The sequence below is a fragment of the Notolepis coatsorum genome, assembly GCF_963971535.1.
Source record: "Notolepis coatsorum genome assembly, chromosome: 5".
Classification (NCBI taxonomy): domain Eukaryota; kingdom Metazoa; phylum Chordata; class Actinopteri; order Aulopiformes; family Paralepididae; genus Notolepis; species Notolepis coatsorum.
In genome coordinates this window covers 191734009-191756237 of record NC_140169.1, presented here as the reverse complement: position 1 = coordinate 191756237, position 22229 = coordinate 191734009, and the positions used below count along the sequence as shown (strand labels likewise).

The window sequence follows — 22229 nt, the reverse complement described above, 5'->3', positions numbered from 1 at the left end:
AACCCCATCCTTTCTAGCACTGCCCACAGATACGACCATTCCAGCCTGTCAAAGGCCTTCATAGCATCCAGGGACAGTATCGCCTTAGGTATGGTGTCCTCTTTGTCGGCATCAAGTACGTGCAGTATACGTCTTATGTTCTCAGTGATCAGGCGGCCTCCTATGAAGCCAGTTTGGTCCGGGTGAACTAAAGACGTCATATGCTTTTGTAATCTGATGGCTAATACCTTAGAGTACAGTTTGATATCTGTTCCGAGGAGGCTTACAGGTCTATAACTACCGCACTCGTTGGGGTCTTTGTCTTTTTTAAGGAGGACTGTTATGAGTGCAATATTGTCGGTTTTATGGAAGTTCCCCTCCTTGACTGAGTATAAGATCATATTTAGTAATAAGGGGCCAATTATGTCCCAACAAGAAAGGTACATTTCTGATGGGAAACCGTCTCTTCCTGGAGCCTTACCACTTTTCATTGCGGTTATGGCCATCTTGAGTTCCTCTAGTGTGATCGGTATTTCTAACTGTTTAGCGTCATCCTCTGAAAGTTTAGGGAGAATAATTTGATTAAGAAATGTGTCCATTTTGTTTTGATCGAAGGTCATTTCTGATTTATATAAATCGGAGTAGAATACTTTGAATGTATCGTTTATTTTTACCGGATCTGTTACAAGTACTTGTTGTGCTCTAATGGTAGTTATATCTGCAAATGTTGCATTAATTCTTAATCGCATGGCTAATAGGTGGCTGGGTTTGGAACCATGGGAGTACTGCTGTTGTCTTGTGCTGCGTATTTGTATTTCCGATTGTTGTCTGTATATGTCATTGATCTCTATTTTTAGTACGTTAACTTGATTTTCTAGTCGAGTTGAGTTGTTGTATTTCAGAGAATTAAATAACGTTGAGTAAAGCGTTTCCAGCTCATCCAGTTTTGTGTTTTGATTCTTGCGCATTTTGGAGGAAAAGCTATCCGTGAAGTCTTTGATCATTCCCTTTACCGACATCCATATTATTCTGGGGTCTTGCACCGAGTTTGCATTATCCCGTTGGAATACTATAAGAGCTTCTTTGAGTTGTGTAATGAATTCCTTGTTGTTAAGCAGCAACGAGTTAAATCGCCATCTTGGGGCCATGTTGGACACATTAAAGCCTATTGGAGGTATATTGATGATTTATTTTTTGTATGGTCAGGCACTAAAGAGGCTCTGGAAGAGTTCCACTTGTTTCTCAACTCTCAGAGAGAGACTATTAAGTTTACTATGAATTATGATTCACATTCCATAGCATTCCTCTATGTATTGGTGAAAAAGAGAGACAATATTGTCCATACCGAAGTTTTCAAAAAAGAGACTGATCGAAATTCGTTTCTCCATTATAGCAGTTATCACCCACCAGAGCTCAAGAGGAGCCTTCCATTTAGTCAGATTTTGAGATATAAACGTATCTGTAATACAGATGACATTTTTGATACACAAGCCAAGGAGCTTTGTCAGAACTTTAGATCTAGAGGATATAGTGAGGCCCTTATTGAGAATTTTCTTAATAAAACTAAACAGATAAACAGACAATCCCTTTTTACACATAAAGACAAAGTAAAAAGCAACTCAGTAGCATTGGTGTCCACCTTCAGCCCTATTTCTAGAGATATGCGTGATATTGTGAACAAATACTGGTACATTTTAAAGTCAGATCCTAAGATCGGAGGTGTGTTCCAGGAACCACCCAAATACTTCTACAAACGGCAACCTAACTTAAGGGACCAGTTAGTTAAAACAGATTTTCCCAAAAAATTTACCCATTTTATGGCTAATATTCCAAATGGCAATTTTCCATGTTTGTCTTGTACCCAATGTCATGGCATGATTTTTTTTTTTTTTTATATATTTTATTTTACATTTTTCAGAACATTGTACAAACATGACAAACAGTATACCAACATGACATACAGACACACTCAGACAGTGAAAGTAAAAAAAATGCATTAATGAAAAAAAAACAATAATAACACATTTTTTACATTTGCTATTACAACACGGTTACCAGCCATACATGACTGAGAAATATTGTGTTTGGGGTCCCTCATAGGGGGACTGTGAGATCAGACGGGCGAATCAGCTGCCGCCTCTAGCCTCATCGAGACAGGCTAAGAACGGGTCCCAGATTTTTGAAAACCTTTTAAGTGAATCGGTTCTCAGGAACCTTAGTCTCTCCATCCGTATGACAGAGGTCATGTCCGCCATCCACAGTTGGAAAGAAGGTGCTGAGGAGGACTTCCACTCCATCAGTATTTGTTTTTTAGCAACCGTTGTCCCCAGTGTCAAAGATTGTTGTACAGCTGTAGGAAAGCTCAGAGAGGACTCAGAGCAGCCAAAGATGGCGAGCTCTGCCCCCGGCTGTATAGTTATCTTGTAGGCCTTAGAGAACCAGTCAAATATTTTGGCCCAGAATCCTGTTAGTGAAGGGCAAAACCAGAAGGCATGAGAAAGTGTACCCTCTGATACCTGGCACCTGTCGCACAGAGGTGAAACAGAGGGGTAGATCTTGTGCAATCTATGCTTGGAGTAGTGGAGACGATGCACAACTTTAAATTGGATCAGCTGGTGTCTACTATTGACTGAGCCAAGTTGTACTATAGACAGACTCCTATCCCATATAATATCAGATAGATCAATACAGAGTTCCTCCTGCCATTGTTCTTTAATCTTCTCAGTAGAGGCCATATTACAGTTGTCAAACAGACACACAAACCTAGAGATGAGGTGCTTGGAGTGGGGAGGGCTCAGCAATATATCAAAGAAAGAATGTTCACTTGGGAGCTCTTCGAAAGCCTGAACTTTGGATCTAACATAATTTCTGACTTGTACAAATCTGAGCCAGTTGGTGCCGGGCAACTCAAACTTCCTCTTTAGTAGATCGAAGGATGCAAAGTGACCGTCTATGTATAAGTCCTTAATGGAAGCTAGCCCCTTCCCACTCCAGGCAAGGTAGCCCCCGTCTGTCCATGGAGCCGAAAAAGTGTGATTAAAACAGATTGGTGCATGGATAGAAACATCTGGTAGGCTCAAAGCACCCCTGATTTGATTTAAAATTCTGACAGAATTTTCCACGACAAAACTTAGTTTCAAGCTTCTTAAGATCCCGGGTACCCCTGGTTTGACAAATAGCATAGCTGGCAAGGATGAGTTAATAAGGGAATTAGCCTCCATTCTCAGCCACAAGGGGGCCCCAGGAGTCAATTCACCTGTTGTCCCCTGCCGCCAGTACATCAGAGCCCTTACATTGGCAGCCCAGTAGTAGTGACTAAATACTGGCAAGGCCAGCCCTCCCTCAGATTTAGGTTTTTGCAAGTGCATTTTTGAGATTCTGTGATTCTTATAATTCCAGATGTAAGACAGAATTACAGAGTCCAGTTCCTTGAAAAAAGACTTTGTGAGAAAGATGGGAAGATTTTGACAAAGGTATAGGAATCTGGGGAGAGAAACCATCTTGACAGAGTTTATGATATCATGGAGAGGGGTAGCACTTTCCAATTTTCAATGCATTGTTTTAGCCTTGAAACATAGTCGGCAAAGTTCAATTTAAATATTAATTTAGGATCTTTGGGTATGGTCAGACCAAGATAGGTGAGGCGATCTTTTGCCAATTTGAATGGGAGATTTTCCAGGAAACCGGGAGTGAAGGTGTCAGAAAGAGGCATAAAGTCACTCTTTGTCCAGTTAATTGTGTATCCGGATAGCTCACCGAAAGAGGTAATTAATTCTAAAAGAGGGGGAATCGATATCTCTGAATTGTGTAGGTATAATATTACATCGTCAGCATACAAGCTGATGCGTGTCTCGACGCCTCCAACTTTCAAGCCTACAAGACTTGGGTGACTGCGTATTTTTAGGGCAAGGGGTTCGAGCGCAACGGCGAAAAGCGCCGGCGAAAGAGGGCAACCCTGCTGGACAGAACGGAGCAGTGGAAACCTGGTTGACTTCTCCCCGTTGGTTATAACTGAACATGTTGGACTGACATATATGAGCTTTACCCAGGATATAAATGTATCACCAAACCCGAATCTATGCAGTGACTCAAACATATAAGGCCACTCAACCTGATCGAACGCCTTCTGTGCGTCAAGTGATAAAATCGCAGCACCCCTGGTCCGACTATGACCAGCATACATGGTGTTGAGGAGGCGTCTGACATTGAAGAAGGAAAATCTATTCGGAATGAACCCTGTTTGGTCAGGGTGAATGATGGTTGACAGGTGTTTATTTAGTCGAACAGCCAGCATTTTAGTAATTACCTTTCTGTCGAAATTTTGGAGTGCTATGGGTCTGAAGCTGGCCGGGTCTACTTCCTCCTTCCCCTTTTTTAATATGAGGGCAATATTAGCTTCGTATAATGTTTTGTGTAGGACTCCGTCCTTGTCAGAACTGGATATCATTCTGAGGAGGAGTGGTGCGAGAATGTCACAGAATTTCTTGTAAAATTCAGCACTGTATCCATCTGGCCCAGCTGCTTTACCTGATGAGAATGATTTAATGGTTGAAGTTATTTCTCCCAATGTGAAATCACAGTCTAAATCCTTTCTAGCATCATGACTCAGTTTGGGTGTTTCAAGAGGGTCAAAGAAGTTGTTCAAATCAGATTGAGTGGGATCACATTTAGATGAATAAAGTTCACTGTAAAACTCCTTAAAACGGTAATTTATCTCCCTGGGGTTAGTCAGCAGGGCGCCACTCTTAGACTTGATGGAGAGGATTGACCTAGAGGCCTGAGCACCCTTGAGCTGTCGCGCCAGGAGACGCTCAGGCTTATCTCCCATTTCAAATTGCTTTTGTCTTAGTTTTAAAAGGAGTGTGTTTATTTGACCACCCAATATACAGTTATATTCATACTTTAGCTTCAATATTTTATTATAATCTTCAGGGGATTTTGAGGCGTGATATGCCGTCTCGAGGGCGGGAAGAGCATTGTTAATCTCAATCAGTCGCCTTTCTCTCTCTCCCTTTTGGCAGTGGATTCATATGAGATTACATCCCCACGAATTACAACCTTTAATGTTTCCCACAGTGTGGAGTCTGACACTTCACCATTGTCGTTAAATTCCATAAAAGATGTTAATTTGGTGGTGATATACTCTACAAACTTCCCTTCAGCAAGTAAGGAGGGGTTGAGACGCCAAGAGTATGTTTGCTTGGGGATGGAGAGATCTAGGGACATTGACAGGGGGCTGTGGTCAGAAATCAATATGTTGTTGTATTTTGTGTTGGTGACATGGGAGATTAGTTGGGAGTCTAATAAAAAATAGTCTATTCTACTATAGGATTTATGGGGATGAGAGTAGAATGAGTAATCCCTGTCAGTCGGGTGCTGAACCCTCCAAATATCTACTAGGTTCCTGGATTTAATCAGGTTGTTCAGAACCCGAACTGATGAGATATCTGGGGGTGGGCGTGTAGATAGTCTGTCCATGTATGGGTCTAGATAACAGTTCAGGTCACCGCCAATTATTACATTTGAGTTACTAGTGTGGGGGAGCAGGTTGAAAACGTTCTTAAAAAAATTTGGGTCATCAGTATTTGGACCATAGATGTTAAGTAAAGTCAAGGGGAATGAATTAATGGTGCCTGAAACTAAAATATATCTACCAAAAGGATCAGCAGTCATAGAAGTCAATTGAAATGGGACATTTTTCTTAAAAAGGATAGCCACGCCGCGAGCATGGGAGGAGAAAGGCGAGTGATAGGCCTGCGAAATCCAATTACACCTCAGGCTACGTTGTTGTGTGGCTTTGACGTGTCTACTGTAAAAATATCACGTCCGCAGACAGAGATTTAAGGTGCCTGAAGACTTTTTGCCTTTTCATGATATTGCCTAGTCCTCTTACGTTCCAGGAAACTAACGTGACAGCTTTACCTCCGATCTGGATCTTATTCTGAGTTGCTGCCATATATAAGCAAGAAAAGAAAAACACTTCTGCTAATAAGCACAGATATATATAGCAAAATAATAGAGCGGCTGGTAGTTATATAAAGGTGAGAAATTAAAAACAATTTCACAAACCTGTCTGAGTGTAACATAGAAAACAAAAAACAGAAACCCCCCCTAGCGCCGTGTCCCCCTGAGCTAGGCACGTAATGCCTCTTTATATCAAACCCGTCTGTGTTTAACACAAAAACAAACAAACCCTCCCTCCCCCCGTATCCCCCTGAACTTGACACGTGATGTACCGTTTTAATCAGCACAACCAGTTACTGTAGTTAGGACGACGTTTGTAACCCCATGATTATACTATATTGTAACATACACTTCTGATATGCAAGTCCTTTCACATCACACATCCCATAAACAAAGCCTGTAGTGTTCCCAAAGACCATTTATAACAGCCTAATGAGTAATTAGGGAAAAAGGCAAACAAACAAACTGTAAATAATTATTCGAATGGGATATGTGGGCAGTCCTAAGAATTGGTCACTTACTGCTAATACCCTCGTAAAAAAGCTCTGCTTCCTCCGCGGTCTCGAACATGCGAGTCAGTCCGTTAACGGTAACCCGAAGGCGGGCTGGATAGACGAGGCCGAAGTGTATCCCATCTTTGTAGAGCTGGGATTTCACCTTGTTAAAGGTGGCCCGTTTCTTGGCGAGTGTGGCGCTGAAATCTTCAAAGATCCTGATAGAATGCCCTTTGTATACGACATCTCGGTTCTTCTTAGCCCACAAAAGCACCCGTTCCTTTTGGGTATATTTATGGAAGCGGACAATGAAGTGTCGGGATCCTTGCTGCGGCTTCGGGCCCAGACTGCGGTGTGCACGGTCCAACTCCAGGTTGGGGTCCAGCTGCGCGTCTCTCGCCACCTCCATGAACAGCGCTGCCATGAAGAGCCGGGGGTCTTCTCCCTCCATTCCCTCTTTGATGCCGATCACACGGAGATTTTGTCGCTTAGAGCGTGACACCAGATCCTCGATGGTTAGTTGCAACTTCTCATTCATCTGAGTAGTGGATTCCAGTTTGGACTTCAACACGGCCACATCACGTCCCAGTGTGGTAATATCATCTGAATGTGCAGAAAGAGCTGTCTCCATTGCAGTCATCGTGGTGGTGTGTGAAGTTACCGTGTCAGTGATTTGTTGAAGAGAGGCTTGGAGTGGGGCTAAGGCGGCGTTCATGGATGCGGTAAGTTCATCTGTTACATTTTTACGCAGCTTATCAAGTTCACCCACCAGCATTTCGAGTGTTAGCTGCGCCGCGTTAGCATTTGCTGCTGACGCTGTTGGCAATGGAGTCTTGCTAGTAGCAGATCTCTCCTCGTGCTGCGGGCTAAAGTGTTGATGGATTAGTAGTTGGCTCTGGTTCTTGCGACCACGACTCGTCATTCTGGTACCGGGAAGAAGTTATGGTACTTAGTGTACCTTAAAGAGTGGAGGATATTAGCAAAAGTCGAGGTGCAAATGCTTCAAATTATCAAAAGTTTCGGGGAGCAAACGTCGTGCGTCCTATCAGCCCAACGCCATAACCGGAAGTCCTGTCATGGCATGATTAAAGAGAAATTTTTATTTACAACCAAGTACAGGTAGGGGTATCGCTGTTAGAGGCCGGATTACCTGTAATTCTGATTTTGTGGTTTACTTGCTTAAATGTCCTTGCAACCTTTACTATGTTGGAAAAACAAGAAGACGTTTTAAAAATCGAATTTCTGAGCACAAATGTTCTATAAGAAGAAATTACGAGAAGTCTTCAGTTGCAAGGCACTTTAATAAGTTAGGACATGATATTTCTGGCTTAAAATACATGGATATAGAGCAGGTCTTGAGACCACCAAGAGGCGGCGACAGAGACAGGCTCTTGCTACAAAGGGAATGCTTTTATATTCATTATCTGGATTGTTTAGAGCCTAGAGGCCTCAATGAGGAAAATGTTTTGACCTGTTTCATTTGATTATTTCATTTCATTTGATTGTTTATTATTTATTTTCATTTATCATTCTTTATATTTATAATTGAAAGATGGCTTATATGAGTCATGAGTTTAAGATGTAGGCCTACTCTGTATAAAATATATAAATATATATAGATATATCCCTTTGTGATTTACATGTTTCTTTTTGATTTATACGCTTCTTTTTGATTTACATATTCTGAAAAGGTTGTGGTTGTAAGTGGTATTTTGTACTTTTTTGTAGATCTCTTGTGGGAATGTGTTGTCACTTCCTGTTTGTCTTGTATATACTAGGGTCACTTACCCTTCATGCTTCATGCAAGCCATTCTGAAGGTGTTCTCACACCGAAACGTCATGATTACAGGCTGCCAATAAATTTGGAAAAACCTGGAGTGCGTGCCTGGACATTGTTTCCCTATTTTTATGTACAATGTTAAAAAGAAATAATGCACTGGTGAGCTCAGCAACACCAAATTACCTGGAAGACCACGGAAAACAATTGTGCTGAAGAAAAACCCCATCACAACAGTTGCCCAGACCAAGAACACTCTCCAGGAGGTAGGCATATGTGTGTCACAGTCAACAATCAAGAGAAGACTTCACCAGAGTGATTACAGAGGGTTCCCCACAAGATGTAAACCCTTGGTGAGCCTCAAAAATAGGAAGAACAGATTAGAGTTTGCAACAAAAAAAAATCGTACAGTTCTGGAACAACATCCTATGGACAGATGAGACAAAGATTAACTTAAAGACATCATTAACCAGAATTATGGGAAGAGAAGAGTATGGAGAAGGAAAGGAACTGCTCATGATCCAAAGCATACCACCTCATCAGTGAAGCATGGTGGTGGTAGTGTTATGGCCTGGGCATGTATGGCTGCCAATGAAACTGGTTCCCTTGTATTTATTGATGATGTGACTGCTGATAAAAGCAGCAGGATGAATTCTGAAACCCAAACGTCTGGTGATGTCTATGGATTTCCATACTTCAGGCTGTCATTGACTGCAAAGGATTTGCAACCAAGTATTAAAAGTGACCATTTGATTTATGATCGTTAGTTTGCCCAATTACTTTTGGGCAATTACAGCTATTTACCATTTACTTTTGGTCCCTTAAAAAAAGGGGGGCCATTCCTACACTGTTCAACTGATCTGGATGTAAATACCCTCAAATCAAAGCTGAAACTGCACTTAAAGGACACCTTGATTGTTTTATTTCAAGTCCATTGTGGTGGTGTAGAGAGCCAAAATTGTGAAGATTGTGTCAATGTCCAAATATTCATGGCCTGACTATATGTACCTGGCTTTTGATCCTCAGCAATCATCTCGGCCATGGCCAGCAGGTCGGCCTCCAGGGGGTCAGAGGGCACCTTGCTCTTCAGCTCACTGATGGCCTGGATAATCTGCTCTGCCCCCTGCAGCGTGGTGGGTAGGAACACTGGGACCGGAATCTGCACCAGGAGAACAGTTATAGTTATATAAAAACACACCTCATAAAACACAACAAGAAAGTAATTTTGTTTGTTGTTTGTTTCCATTTTTCTAAATCAAGGGATTTAATATAAATCACTTGCAAATAGATTAAATTAACATATTCTCAACAGACTATGTTATACTTTCAAACGGCTGCTTTCCTGAAATATGATGCAATGCTCAAGGTGCGAGTAGAGTGACCAAGTCCATATGATCAGAATGAAGAACAGCATGGTGATTTTGCAGGACAGTAAAGTAATACTGAATATAATATGCAACAGTAAGGTTCACATAATGTATAAAGCATTTGGTCTAAATATAAGCATTTAGATTAATTAATGAATGTATTAAAAGCACATGTAGGCTAGTAGGTCAAACAGGACAAATGGCTGAGCAGCAGAAACACTACAGAACAAAACAGGAATGATGTCTTAATTTATTTATTTGTTTATTTGTCAGGGACAACAACAAAGAAAACATTTTAGCATGTTACAATAACAAGATACAGATGCACTGCATGTAGGATTCCTAGCCAGGCTAATTTGCAATCCTTCCCTGGTTCATACCCAAATAACTCATTTGGTAAATCGGAGACAATGGTTTAAGATAAGATAAGATAAGATAATCCTTTATATTTCCCTTGGGGAAATTCTGGCATCCTAGCAGCATGGGGGGGGGGGGGGGGGGGTACAGGTATGGGCAGTGTAATAGTAGAAAGACGTTTCAACACCAGATAGGTATTTTGAGGAATTCCTATTGCTTGCTGGACAGTGCAGCTTAGAGCCTTCTGATGAAGAGCATGTTTATAAAACTCTTGGCAGGTCAGAGAGAATTTAATCTTGCTCTTTACGAGATCCACGCTGCATCAATGACTCTGGTCCGTTCACACACCGGTCATGAGGGAGAACCGCCTCCACAAAGGCATTTGTGAGAGAGATACTCCTTCAGTAGCATCATCCCTGACTTCCCTCCCATAGTCGCTCCCCTCTCCACCACTTCTCCTTGATGTGGCAGGCCAATACAAAACCTGCCATAGATTTCATATTTAGCTGTAGCTCAGTGGCCAGTGAAACTGAAGCTGCCCGGGCTGTAGTTACTCATGTAGGACGGCATTCCCCCCAAATTGCACCCTGACACATGGAATTTGTGGATTTGTGAATAAATATTTAATCTTAGAAGAGAGATCTTGATACCCTCCCACTGAAAGTAATACAGATTAAAGGATCAATAGGCTGCCGCAGTTTTTTTTGGCAATTTTTTTTTATTTCTAATTATATCAACAGTAATCAATAATACAAAAAAATGTGGAGACCAAAAAAATAAGAATCCATTGTTCCGGTAAGGGGCAGGAGCTAAAACAATGACATCCAATCAAATGAACGACCAAGTCAAATGATTGGAATGAGCGGGCTGTCTATCAAACCCTCTAGTGATACGTGTGCTTGTTATGCGCATAACATTGCACATGTACACTCATAGCTGCCTGCTAGCTACCTGGCGGGGCTTGGCTTTGGAGGCATACTGATGCGTTCTGATCAGGAAGGGCGTTGTTGAATTCGGTTTAAGGATTTGAAAAGTTAGGATTTTGAAAAGGCTAAAGTTCTGCCCAAAATCAACGGCTGCCTATTGCTCCTTTAAGTGACTTTAGGATGTGTACCAGTTACTGTGGGCAGGGTGGCCCACGTCGCCTTTACTCTGCCGGGGGAAACATTGGTGTCATAGTAGAACTGTTTTAATGTTAATTCCAGTGAATGGTTTTGTAAAACAGTGGGTGTGGTCGCTGGCCGTGACACCTGGACCAGGTTTTCTTAACAGTGAAGGTGGATATTCTTTCTCTTGGTTCCACTTAGTGCTTCTATGGTTCTCCATTCATCCCCGTTTTGGTCATAGTTCACGTTCACTCTGACTCACCACCAGGAAATTAAAAAGTGGAACCAGTGACTCATGCGTCAATGTGGTCCTATGCTAGTGTGGACAGTCTTCTCTTTAATGGGGGACATGAACCCTGAGCACCCGGATGGGAAGGGTGGAGGATATTTTAAAAATACCATTAGTGTAGGATTTCTTGTCGTCAGCTGCTTTCTGTTCCATTTCATTAAGGGTCCCATCCCGCCGCTTTTGATTAGTCATTTATTAATCTCTCTGAAGGTTTTCTTAAGAGTTTGCACTGGTTATTGAATTTCCAAAGTGGACAAAATGAAAGCAAATTACTAGAGATACAGTTTATGGTTGTTGTTGTTATTGCCTTGTGTGCAAAAGTATACTAAATAGTATTGTTGATCAAATTAAATAAAAAGATCAGAAATGAGTTGATGGGACCAATCTTTATAGAATAACAATTAACAAATATCCTGGTTTGGATGCTCTCCTCTCCCAGAGACTGACCGTATAATAAATTGATAAAGAAGGTGTGTTCTGTCCAGACCAGTCGTCTCGTTTGGCCAAATAGTGAACACGGCAAAGACCTATAAACACAACAGTGCTGAGCTACACAGGGCAGCTGGGTGGCGCAGCGGAGATTGCGCTCGTCACCAATGCAAGAGACTCCGGTCTCGAATCCGGGTGTCAGCATTGCTTCCGGCTTGGGCCGGCCGTCATACTGGCTCAATTGGCAGAGCCAGCGGGTGGAAGTCGATGGGTGGTAGTTTGGACGTTGTGGACAGCGACTCCTACAGGTCGGTTGGGGGACGCCTGCACAGCAGAGACAGGAAGTGGCGGGGGTAGTGTGAGCCTCCCATGCGTTACACCTCGCCAATGAGAGTCCGCGCTGGCAGGTGAAAAGATGTGAAGGCTGCCTCCTTGTGTACCGGAGGGGACACGTGATGCAAGGCTTCTATCCTCCCTACAACCGACCAGTGGGGGTCATAGTCAAGCAACGTTCAAGACAGGGGAGAATTGGAAACACGAAATTGGGATGGGAGAAAAATAGAAAAATGAGAAAAAGTGGATACAAAAAATTAAATAAAAAAACTAGCTACACAGACTTCTTGTAACTAGACTTGCAGGAAAAATATAAGCGGTTTTGTGCTTACTAGATTACTGGATTCATCAACTTAACACTTTGGCTGCCATGGGTTAAATTCATTATCAACCGTAGGTTGCCGGCTCTATTTGTCTATAGAGAAAGTCCCCTTCTTTGCAGGGCTATAACTTTTTAAATTCTATTGCTACATTGCCATTATTAGGGCCCATTCAAAGTCCTATATGTATTGTTCATTGTGTAGCAACGTTAAACTTTTTCATTCACATATTCATAGTAAAGTATGGTCTAATGTATAAGTATGTTTTCATCTCTTTCTGCAGCTTTCTCCAGAACGTGATCTATAGCCCCAAATACATTATATTGATGATGCAATACAGTTTTATGGCAATCAGCGCGATATAAAAAATTCCAACTAGACGTACTTCTAGAAGTTACTACACGTCATCTGATGTTGACCGGATGGGCTAGGGGGCGTTTATAATTCCGTGGGCAGCGTTATACCAATCATCTAATGTGGGTCAAATGTTGATAATAGCAGTTAGTATCGAAGACGGTAACTTTACACGCTAAAACTCACCCCAGTCTCCGCGCGCCATTGGGCGATCATCGTAGAGTAGAAATTTTATCATTATGGGATGTAGATTTACCCGGTCCATCTCCAGCTTGGATAATGGTATATACGTCCAAATCATGTTGTTTATCGAGTTATTGGCAATCGATCGCTATGTAGTGTGATGAGCCAGAGTCCCGGGACATGTACCGAGTGCCCGGAAGTAATACGGCCGTCCAGCACAACCTCTACGGCACTTCCTGTTAAGCGATTGCGCCGATCGGCCACCAGATGGCGCTCCTGAACCGCCAGAGAGCTCAGTGGGTCCTCCTGGTGGATCTCAGGTCCTTGGCCCGCTGTCAGCCTATGTGCAAAGTTCCATCCAAATCAGATTGGAAACTGTATGCTATGTAATGTTACTGTTGGCTGATAGGGACACACACAGACAAACAGAGACACACACATGGACAGTGGTGATGCCCCCTAATATATATATACCCACGATAGGTGCCGGTGTAACCTGGCTGTAACATATTCAAGGTATCTTTTTTTTTTTTGGATCTACTTTTTCTCCTCCTTTTTTCTGTGATTTTTCTCCCCATCCCAATTTACCTCTCGTGCCAATTCTCCCTCCCCTGTCCTGATCGTTGCTCGCATATGCCCCCCACTGGTCGGTTGTAGGGAGGATAGAAGCCTTGCATCACATGTCCCCTCCGATACATGTGGAGGCAGCCTGTCACATCTTTTCACCTGCCAGCACGGACTCTCATTTGGCGAGGAGTAACGTGTAGGAGGCTCACACTGCCCCCGCCATTTTTCCTGACTTTGCTGTGCAGGCGCCCCAACCGACCTGTAGGAGTCGCTGTTCACAACGACCAGACTACCACCCTTCGACTTCCCACCCGCTAACTATGCCAATTGAGTTAGCATGACGGCCGGCCCAAGCCGGATTCGAACGCGGTGTCTCTTGCGTTGGTGACGAGCGTAATGTCCGCTGCGCCACCCAGCCGCGCCATATTCAAGGTATCTTTTATGTTCTTACCGGTACAGGGAGGGTGAGAGGGGCTGGTGTGATCTGGGTATACATGGCCATGGGCACGGGGAGGAAGACAGGCACTGGGATGGGGACAGGAATATACTCTCGCTTCACTCCATCATCCACATCTGGGGAGACAGACAAACAGACCAAGTTAGGCTAATTACCGAATGGTGCAGGTACTAAAGAATGCTTGCTGGTCAGTCAGCACAGGCCTTCTGGCTCCAAGGCAATGGCTAAAGACAACGTGTACCCAGAGAGCTTTGTGTTGATCTGCCAATTAAATCATGCCGGATACAAGAATGCTGGTAGTGATTAGCTGTGAAAACAGCACCTCTCGAGTCGCGACAAAGTATAGAGAATTCGTATAGTTTGTCTAAAAATTTTTCAACAACAGGTAGTAGGGGTGGACGGTATGGTCTAAAATTTATATCACAGTATAATTTGAAGCATAGACTGTAACGGTATATATCACGGTATCATCGTTTTTGATAATTTTTTATTTTATTTTATATAATTTTTTATTTTTTTTTATAAAATATATATATTATATAATTAGACTTGTACTTGTATTATCTGCGAGACATCGCCACCACGCAACAAGCTCCACTGTCTGTGTGTACTCTAGTAGCCTCCAGCTACGGCCAGGATTCTCTGGAGCTGCACCTGGACCTATACTCGAGTAGCCTCGAGCAGAGCTACGGCCAGGATTCTCCGGCGCTGCACCTGGACCCTATTGGCATAACGTTACTTAACTGTGCTCAGCAAGCCCTCAGCTCGAATACGCATCGAATCAGTGTTATAAGACATTGATATCAGGAGCTATCTGTAGCTACTGCTAGCCGGATATATAACGTTAATACAACGCCTCAGTGCATTATTTAGTTCAATGGGACATTTCGTTTTGAACGGTGAACTAACTTGCGCTAACGTGAGCTAACAGGTAGCATACACGTCTCTCTACTAGACTTTGTGGAGCGTTTGTTGATGTCAGGAGCTATCGGTAGCTGGCCGACTAGATACCGTTCGGTTAGACAATGCCTCATCATGTATTAAACTAAAAGTGAATAGTTGACTGGGTCATTTTGTAACGGTAGCTAAGCTAACGTTAGCTCAGGGAGACGCCGCCGTCCTCCCGTGTCTATACGTTACTATATGAATTGAAAATGGGGGACCCTGATGGAAACAAGACAAACGTCTTTCTCAGGTCTGCATCCCCTTAACAATTGTATGTATTGAGCCGTACTGTATTGTACCCATTCTGCAATCTGTTAAATAAAGTTTTCATTCATTCATTCATTCATTCCCGTCCCACTAGACTACTAGACCCGTGTTTACATGCGTGCGGTAGGGGCTGGCACGCCCACTGCGCGAAGCCTCCTAAATAACTTTTTCCAGTTCGCACATATCTATTATCTATGACTAATTCTATCTATTTTTAGGGGCAAATGCGAGTGAAATAGTCGCGCTGTGGTTACATGACGTCATTGCTATTTTAGAGCTGCCCTACCGGTTACACGGTATAGTCAAAATCCATACCGTAGAGCAAATTCATACCGTTTATGTAACCAGGTCAATTGGACATTGATTATTATTATTATTATTGGGGTTTGAAATGTCACCAAATCCTGTTTATTATTTTATTAAGGATTGAAATGTTATTAAATCCTGTTTACAAATGTTTAATGCTTACAATTGTTTATTATTTCTTTATACCAAAGGCACTTTTATTTGAATGTAACTTGGGAAGTTCACGTTCGAGAGTGTAGCACTTCCGGGGTCAATTATTAGCGCGATGATAGAAGCAACCTCTTCCGGTTTGGGGATTCAGTTGCAACAACTATTCAACGTGGGAGGTACGTTTGATTATTGTAGCGCGCAGCACTTTTATGTATTACACTGTTGTATATATATTTTGTATGTGAATTGAATGTTAACAGATGATAATGACTCGATAGTGTTGTAATGAATGGTGTGGTTATATTATATGCACAATTGGTATTTCACCGTGGTAATATCGTCAATTTATTGTTCTCCGTCACCAGACTTGACGAGATATATTTGTGACGCTGTTCTTGTGGTATTTCGACCACCCATTTGATACAGGTATGTGTGCCTTAAGAGTTCGGTCTATTGTGTAATTTGTCATTCACGTTTCATGCATTGCTAATAAGATTAGTATGTTAAATTACTATGTGAGATGTGGTTAAGCCATGCGGTACATGTAATGGTTTTGATATGTTAAATTACTATGTGAGATGTGGTTAAGCCATGCGGTACATGTAATGGTTTTGATATTCTCAAGTTGCAACAACTATTCAACGTGGGAGACTTGACGAGATATATTTGTGACGCTGTTCTTGTGGTATTTCGACCACCCATTTGATACAGGTCGGTGGGCTCCATTGCAGGCCATCGAATAAAGGATTGAACTGTCGTCCATGTGTGCTGATTCGTCATTTACACCACGCCCAGAACACAACGCAGGAGCCACGTGTGTTAGGCAGGCCTACACACAGAGAACATCCGTTACAGTGGTGCCGTCGACCTTCGGATAAAGACTCGTCAAAGGCAGAAGGGAGAACGTCATCTGATCGTTCGCCGGGGACTGCAGCTTACCTCCACAGCCACAGCCACAGTGACTCCACAGTCACAGCCTCATCAATGGTGAGACGCTGCCATCTAGTGGCCGGTGAAAAGAACTTCACCCTACGAGGCTTCAGTACAGTGAAGGTATGTCGACGCTGCCATCTAGTGGCCGGTGAAAAGAACTTTTCACCCTACGTGGAGAAGGACAGGCCACTGTTTTGTAAATTGTGAATGAAGACAATTAAAGAGGACAATGAACTTGTGAAGAAGAAAAAAGACATGAAGATGAGGATGCCAGTGAATGTGTAAAAGACATTTAGGTATTCAGTTAATTGGTTAATCTCTTATGCAATTTCATTCCTATTAATTTTTTTATTTTATTTTTATTTCTACTACAGTAATTAATATTTTTTCTGTTAAGCCAAAGCACCTAAGGGTGAAAGTAGGACAATGGCAGAAGGTGGGAATACAGATGTGGTAGTAGAGATGGACTTGGATGGGGGGGGGGAATTTTACAACCGGCTCTCAGAGACGGAGGCAACAGGACCAGATCCCGTAACATTTGAAACTCCACAGCTTACCTCCACGAGGTACGTGAATCGTGTTAGAGTGTTAGAGTGTGTGGACCGTGCCGGGCCAAGTCAATCACCAGTTAGTGAGCGACTAGCAGGTGAACAGCCAGAGTTAAGTGCGCTCATCACACAGCTGGCAGAAAAGATTGGCGAGTCCATCACAGCTAAGCTGCAGTTTAGCAGGAGCACAGACACCATTAGGTCTATTGAGCGCCCCTCAGAGGTGACAGTGCCACACCGAATAGTCGTGCACTCAGACGCCAGAGAGCCCCCTATATTCAGGGGTGATAATTCAGACAAATTCACTGTTTATGAGTGGGAGAATTTGGTTACCTCATACATGAGGAAACGAGCCACTCCAGTTAGTGAGCAATCACAGGAGATTCTATCTAAGCTCATGGGTAAAGCAGGGGATGTGGTAAGGATAAAGTTGCGTAACAACAAGTCTATTGACCACACAAGGAACCCTCACATGATTTTTGACATACTAAAACAAAATTTTTGTGAACTCTCATACTCGAGCATGCCCCTGGCGGACTTTTATAGTACACTACCAAAGCCTGGTGAAGATGCTATGGAGTTTTGGATCAGGTTAAATAGGACAGTAGAAGTAGCTGATGAGTGTTTGAGGAGGCAAGGCCGTAGTATCGAGGACCCGAGTCACGAGGTCAGCATGATGTTTATCAAACACTGCCCTGATCAGTCATTGGCTAATGTTTTTAAATTCAAGTCTGCTGGGCAATGGTCTGCTTGCGAGATCCAGGAGAGACTCGATGAGCACATGCAGGACAGGAAGTCTCGAACTGCTGCAGGTGGACAGTTTGAATTAGGTACGGTAGAGCGCAGGGTTCGTTCCCAGTGTCATGTGCCTATAGTCAGTGACGCACCAGTATTGAGTGCAACAGCCTCGGTGTTTCCGGCACCGTCCCCAGCACCCACAGATGGTTCCGGAGGTGGCCATGACTACATGAGGAGTCTAGTGGGTTTGTTAGACCGCCTAGTTACAGTGCAGACTCAGGTGCCAGCCAGCGCCACAGCTCGGGTGCCTGACACACAGCGCCGGTTGTGCAGAGTTTGTAACTCTCCTGACCATTCCACTCTTTCCCACTGCAGAGGGGAGAACAGGTGTCTAGCATGTTTGTCTCCTGGTCATTGGAAGAGGGATTGTCCTCAGCAGCACAACCAGCGGCAGACTCCGCCCGGTGACAGCACTGGTGGTCAGTCTCGTCCTTTAAACGACTAAACTCACACCTAGAGAGGGGTGGTGTGGGTGGTATGGATGAATCCCTCACTGATGTCTCTGATCTTGCTCACTTGTATGAAGACAAGTGTGCCAAAGCACCTAAGGGTTCTCGTACGATCATTCAAGCAACTCAAAAGATTCAAGCTTTCAGTGACCTGTTTTATGCTTCAGTCCTTGTCAACCAGAGTGTTCAGCTTAGAGGCATGTTGGATACTGGCTCTATGTCGTGCAGTATCAGTGAATATGCAGTGGAGAAGCTCCGCTCTGGGGGTGTTTTACCTGGGAAGCAGCAGCCTGAAGAAAATATTGTTTTGATTGGCTGTGGTGGTCTGGAGACGAGGCCTGATGGGTTTTATGATTTAGGCATGCAGCTTTATGGGGTCTCCTTTACTGTACCCACGTTGGTCGTGCCCGGTCAACATGATGACCTGATAGTTGGCACGAATGTCCTTAAACATGTTACCCACGTCCTGAAGGGTGGTAGTGAGTACTGGGATCTCGCATCGAGACCAGAGCCTCAGTCAAGTCCGGAAGTGGAGCAGTTTCTGTCCATGTTTACTAATGTGGAGCGCTGGAGGGGCGGTACGGTTCCCGAGAAAATTGGTACTGTGAAGCTCACCCAGGCCGTGACGCTCCTACCGAGACACGAGCACTTAGTCTGGGGCAGACTCCCCGCTAAGGTGCCTATGTCACCTGGGAGCACTGTAATCGTGGAGCCAACAGACTCCAAGGCTATGCCACGAGGCGTTCTTGTGGGTCGGCTCGTTACACCACTCTGGGGAGATAGGTGGGTGCCCATGACTGTCAATCCGTCTGACAAACCTATCACACTGAAAAGGAATTGCAAGTTGGCTGATGTTTCAGTGTGTTTGGCGATTGAGGACTTAGATGCTTTTCAGGGACTGCAGGCAGTTTCGGAAAGGCGAGAGCCTGACGCCCCTGGTTGTGCCGGTCCTTCGGCCCCGCCGGCTAGGAGTTTGTCAGAGCTCGGGCTCGGTGACATTGACATCAGTTCTTGCCAGGTCAGTGGAGCCTGCAGGTCTCAGCTTGAGCAGTTGATAATTGAATATAGCGACATCTTTTCCAAGGACTCGTTAGACTGTGGTGAGGTCAAGGGATACACTCATCGCATCCGTCTTGTGGATGAGCGCCCCTTTCGATTGCCCTACAGGAGGGTCCCCCCGGCTCACTATCAGAAGCTGAGACAGGTTCTCACTGATATGGAGGAAAAGGGGATTATCAGGAAGTCCTCGAGTGAGTACGCTTCACCTCTTGTAATGGTCTGGAAAAAGGACGGGGGGGTTCGGATCTGCACTGATTTCAGATGGCTGAATGCGCGCACCTTGAAGGACGCTCACCCCCTGCCACACCAGTCTGATTGTCTTGCCGCGCTTGGGGGCAATTGCCTCTTTAGTACGATGGATCTCACCTCTGGCTTCTTTAACATCCCAATGCATGAGGATGACAAGAAGTACACGGCTTTCACAACCCCCCTCGGGTTGCATGAGTACAATCGCATGCCACAGGGTCTATGTAATAGCCCTGCAGCCTTTATGAGAATGATGACTGGAATCTTTGGGGACATGAACTTCACAAAACTGTTGTGTTACCTTGATGATCTCCTGGTCTTCGCGCCGTCAGAAGATGAGGCCCTGTCTAGGCTCCACACCGTGTTTCAGAGGTTGAGGGAGAACAACTTGAAACTGGCTCCCAAGAAGTGTCACCTTCTGCAGCAGGAGGTTAGGTTCTTGGGCCATGTGGTCGGTGGTGGGGGCGTGTCTGTTGATCCCTCCAAGGTGGAGGTTATCTCCAACATGACAGTACAAGATCTCATGGAAGTTGATGGGTGCACACCCTCTGTCCGTAGGATCAGGTCGTTTCTTGGGATGGTATTCTATTACCAGCATTTCCTCCCAAACTGCTCTGCTGTTGCGAAGCCATTGTTCGCCCTTACGGCTGGACAAAAGAGGAAGGGGAGGTCCCCTAAGGACAAGAAACCACCTGGCAGCTTTCGTAGGCTCACCCCTGCCGACTGGACATCGGTTTGTGGGGAAGCTTTCGACAGGCTGAAAACAATGCTACTGGAGTGTGTCGTGCTCGCCCACCCAGATTTTGAGGAGCCTTTTGTCCTCTCAGTTGATGCGTCGTTGGACGGACTTGGCGCTGTGCTGTCGCAGGTACCTCGAGGTGAGTCTAAGGCCAGGCCTGTCGCTTTTGCAAGCAAGACCCTCAGTGCTTCACAGCGTAAGTATCCAGCGTATAGACTGGAGTTCATGGCCTTGAAATGGAGCATATGCGAGAAATTCAGCCATTGGCTGAAGGGTCAGAGATTCACAGTTTGGACGGACAATAACCCGTTGACTTATCTGCTTACGAAGCCAAAGCTTGACGCATGTGAGATTCGCTGGGTGTCTAAACTTGCGGCTTTTGACTTTGATCTCAGACACCTGCCAGGGAAGAAGAATGTGGTGGCGGACGCTTTGAGTCGTGACCCGTTCGCTAAGCATGTTAGTCAGAGGTTATTGAGGGAGCCGTACCCGGCTCTTGTGCAGGAAGCGGGGGCAGTTGAGGGGGACTCTGTGCAAGATGTTTTTAGGTACAGTTGTCTGTCCCAGACGGTGAGTAGCTCACTACTCGGGATGGATTGTGGGACAGAGGAGATCAGAGCCCTCTGTCAGTCTAAGTGTGATTGGATTGGTGCTGCTGAGTCCAGAGCGCTGGGTTTGGTTCAGAACATCCAACATCTGTCTGAGGGTCAAGATGTTTTACCGATGTTTTCAGTTGAGGAGCTCCGGTTGAGTCAGGAACGGGACACATGCATCTCTAGGGTGCTACCCTTTGTCGCTGTTCGAAAGCGACCATCTAGACGGGAGAGGCACGGCGCTAACCAGAGGGTTCTCAGACTGTTGAAACAGTGGGACAAGCTGGAGGTCCGTGATGGTGTCCTGTACCGTGTGACGAGGGACCAAGTGTCCAAGCAGAGGAGAACTCAGTACGTGTTGCCGCTGAGTCTGAGGGACAAGGCATTGTCGGGCATCCATGATCTGGCGGGTCATCAGGGCCAGGATCGCACTCTTTCTCTTGCCAGGCAACGTTTTTATTGGCCAGATATGGAGAGGGATGTCAGAGCATATGTCAAGTGTTGTCAAAGATGTGTGTATGGGAAGACCCCGGAGCCTGCTGCTCGTGCGCCCCTTGAAAGCATCAAGAGCTCCGCGCCGATGCAGTTAGTGTGTATGGATTTCTGGTCCGCTGAGGACAGCAATCAGCGGTCAGTGGACGTGTTGGTGGTGACTGACCATTTCACCAAGTTGGCGCACGCGTTCCCATGCGCTAATCAGACGGCGAAACAAGTTGCCAGGAAGCTCTGGGACAACGTGTTTTGTGTGTACGGGTTCCCTGAGAGAATACACGCAGATCAAGGTGCCAATTTTGAGAGCAAATTGATTGCTGAGCTCCTCAGGTTGGCGGGAGTGGCCAAATCCCACACAACGGCCTATCACCCCATGGGTAACGGTGGGACAGAGCGCTTTAACCGCACTCTGGGGAACATGCTCCGCTCTCTCCCGCTTCGGAAGAAGCACCAGTGGCCGCAGCAGGTCCAGACACTCACGTTTGCGTACAATGCCACTGTTCATGAGACTACGGGTTACGCGCCTTTCTTTTTGATGTTTGGCCGCGTCCCTAGACTACCAGTGGATGTCATGTTCAGGCAGGTCCTGAATGACCCTGGAGTTGTAGATTACGATTCCTATGCTGGCTCCCTGCTTTCGTGTCTGAAGAGTGCCATGGAGATCGCTCAGAAGCACTCCACTGTTGAGCAACAGCACCAAACCCGACAACAAGCGTGTCAAGGGTACA

General features: G+C 44.7%; 1 protein-coding gene across 1 annotated transcript in view; it reads right to left on the bottom strand.

Moving 5' to 3' along the window:
• zmym2 (zinc finger, MYM-type 2) overlaps positions 1-22229 on the bottom strand; it is a 230770-nt gene that overhangs the window by 35064 nt on the left and 173477 nt on the right. The window contains exons 17-20 of the mRNA XM_084314398.1: positions 13971-14092; positions 9223-9373; positions 6465-7040; positions 2486-2502 (exon numbers count right to left, since the gene is read on the bottom strand). Of these exons, the coding sequence (XP_084170524.1) occupies positions 2486-2502; positions 6465-7040; positions 9223-9373; positions 13971-14092 (866 nt within the window). The remainder of the gene's footprint in view (positions 1-2485; positions 2503-6464; positions 7041-9222; positions 9374-13970; positions 14093-22229) is intronic.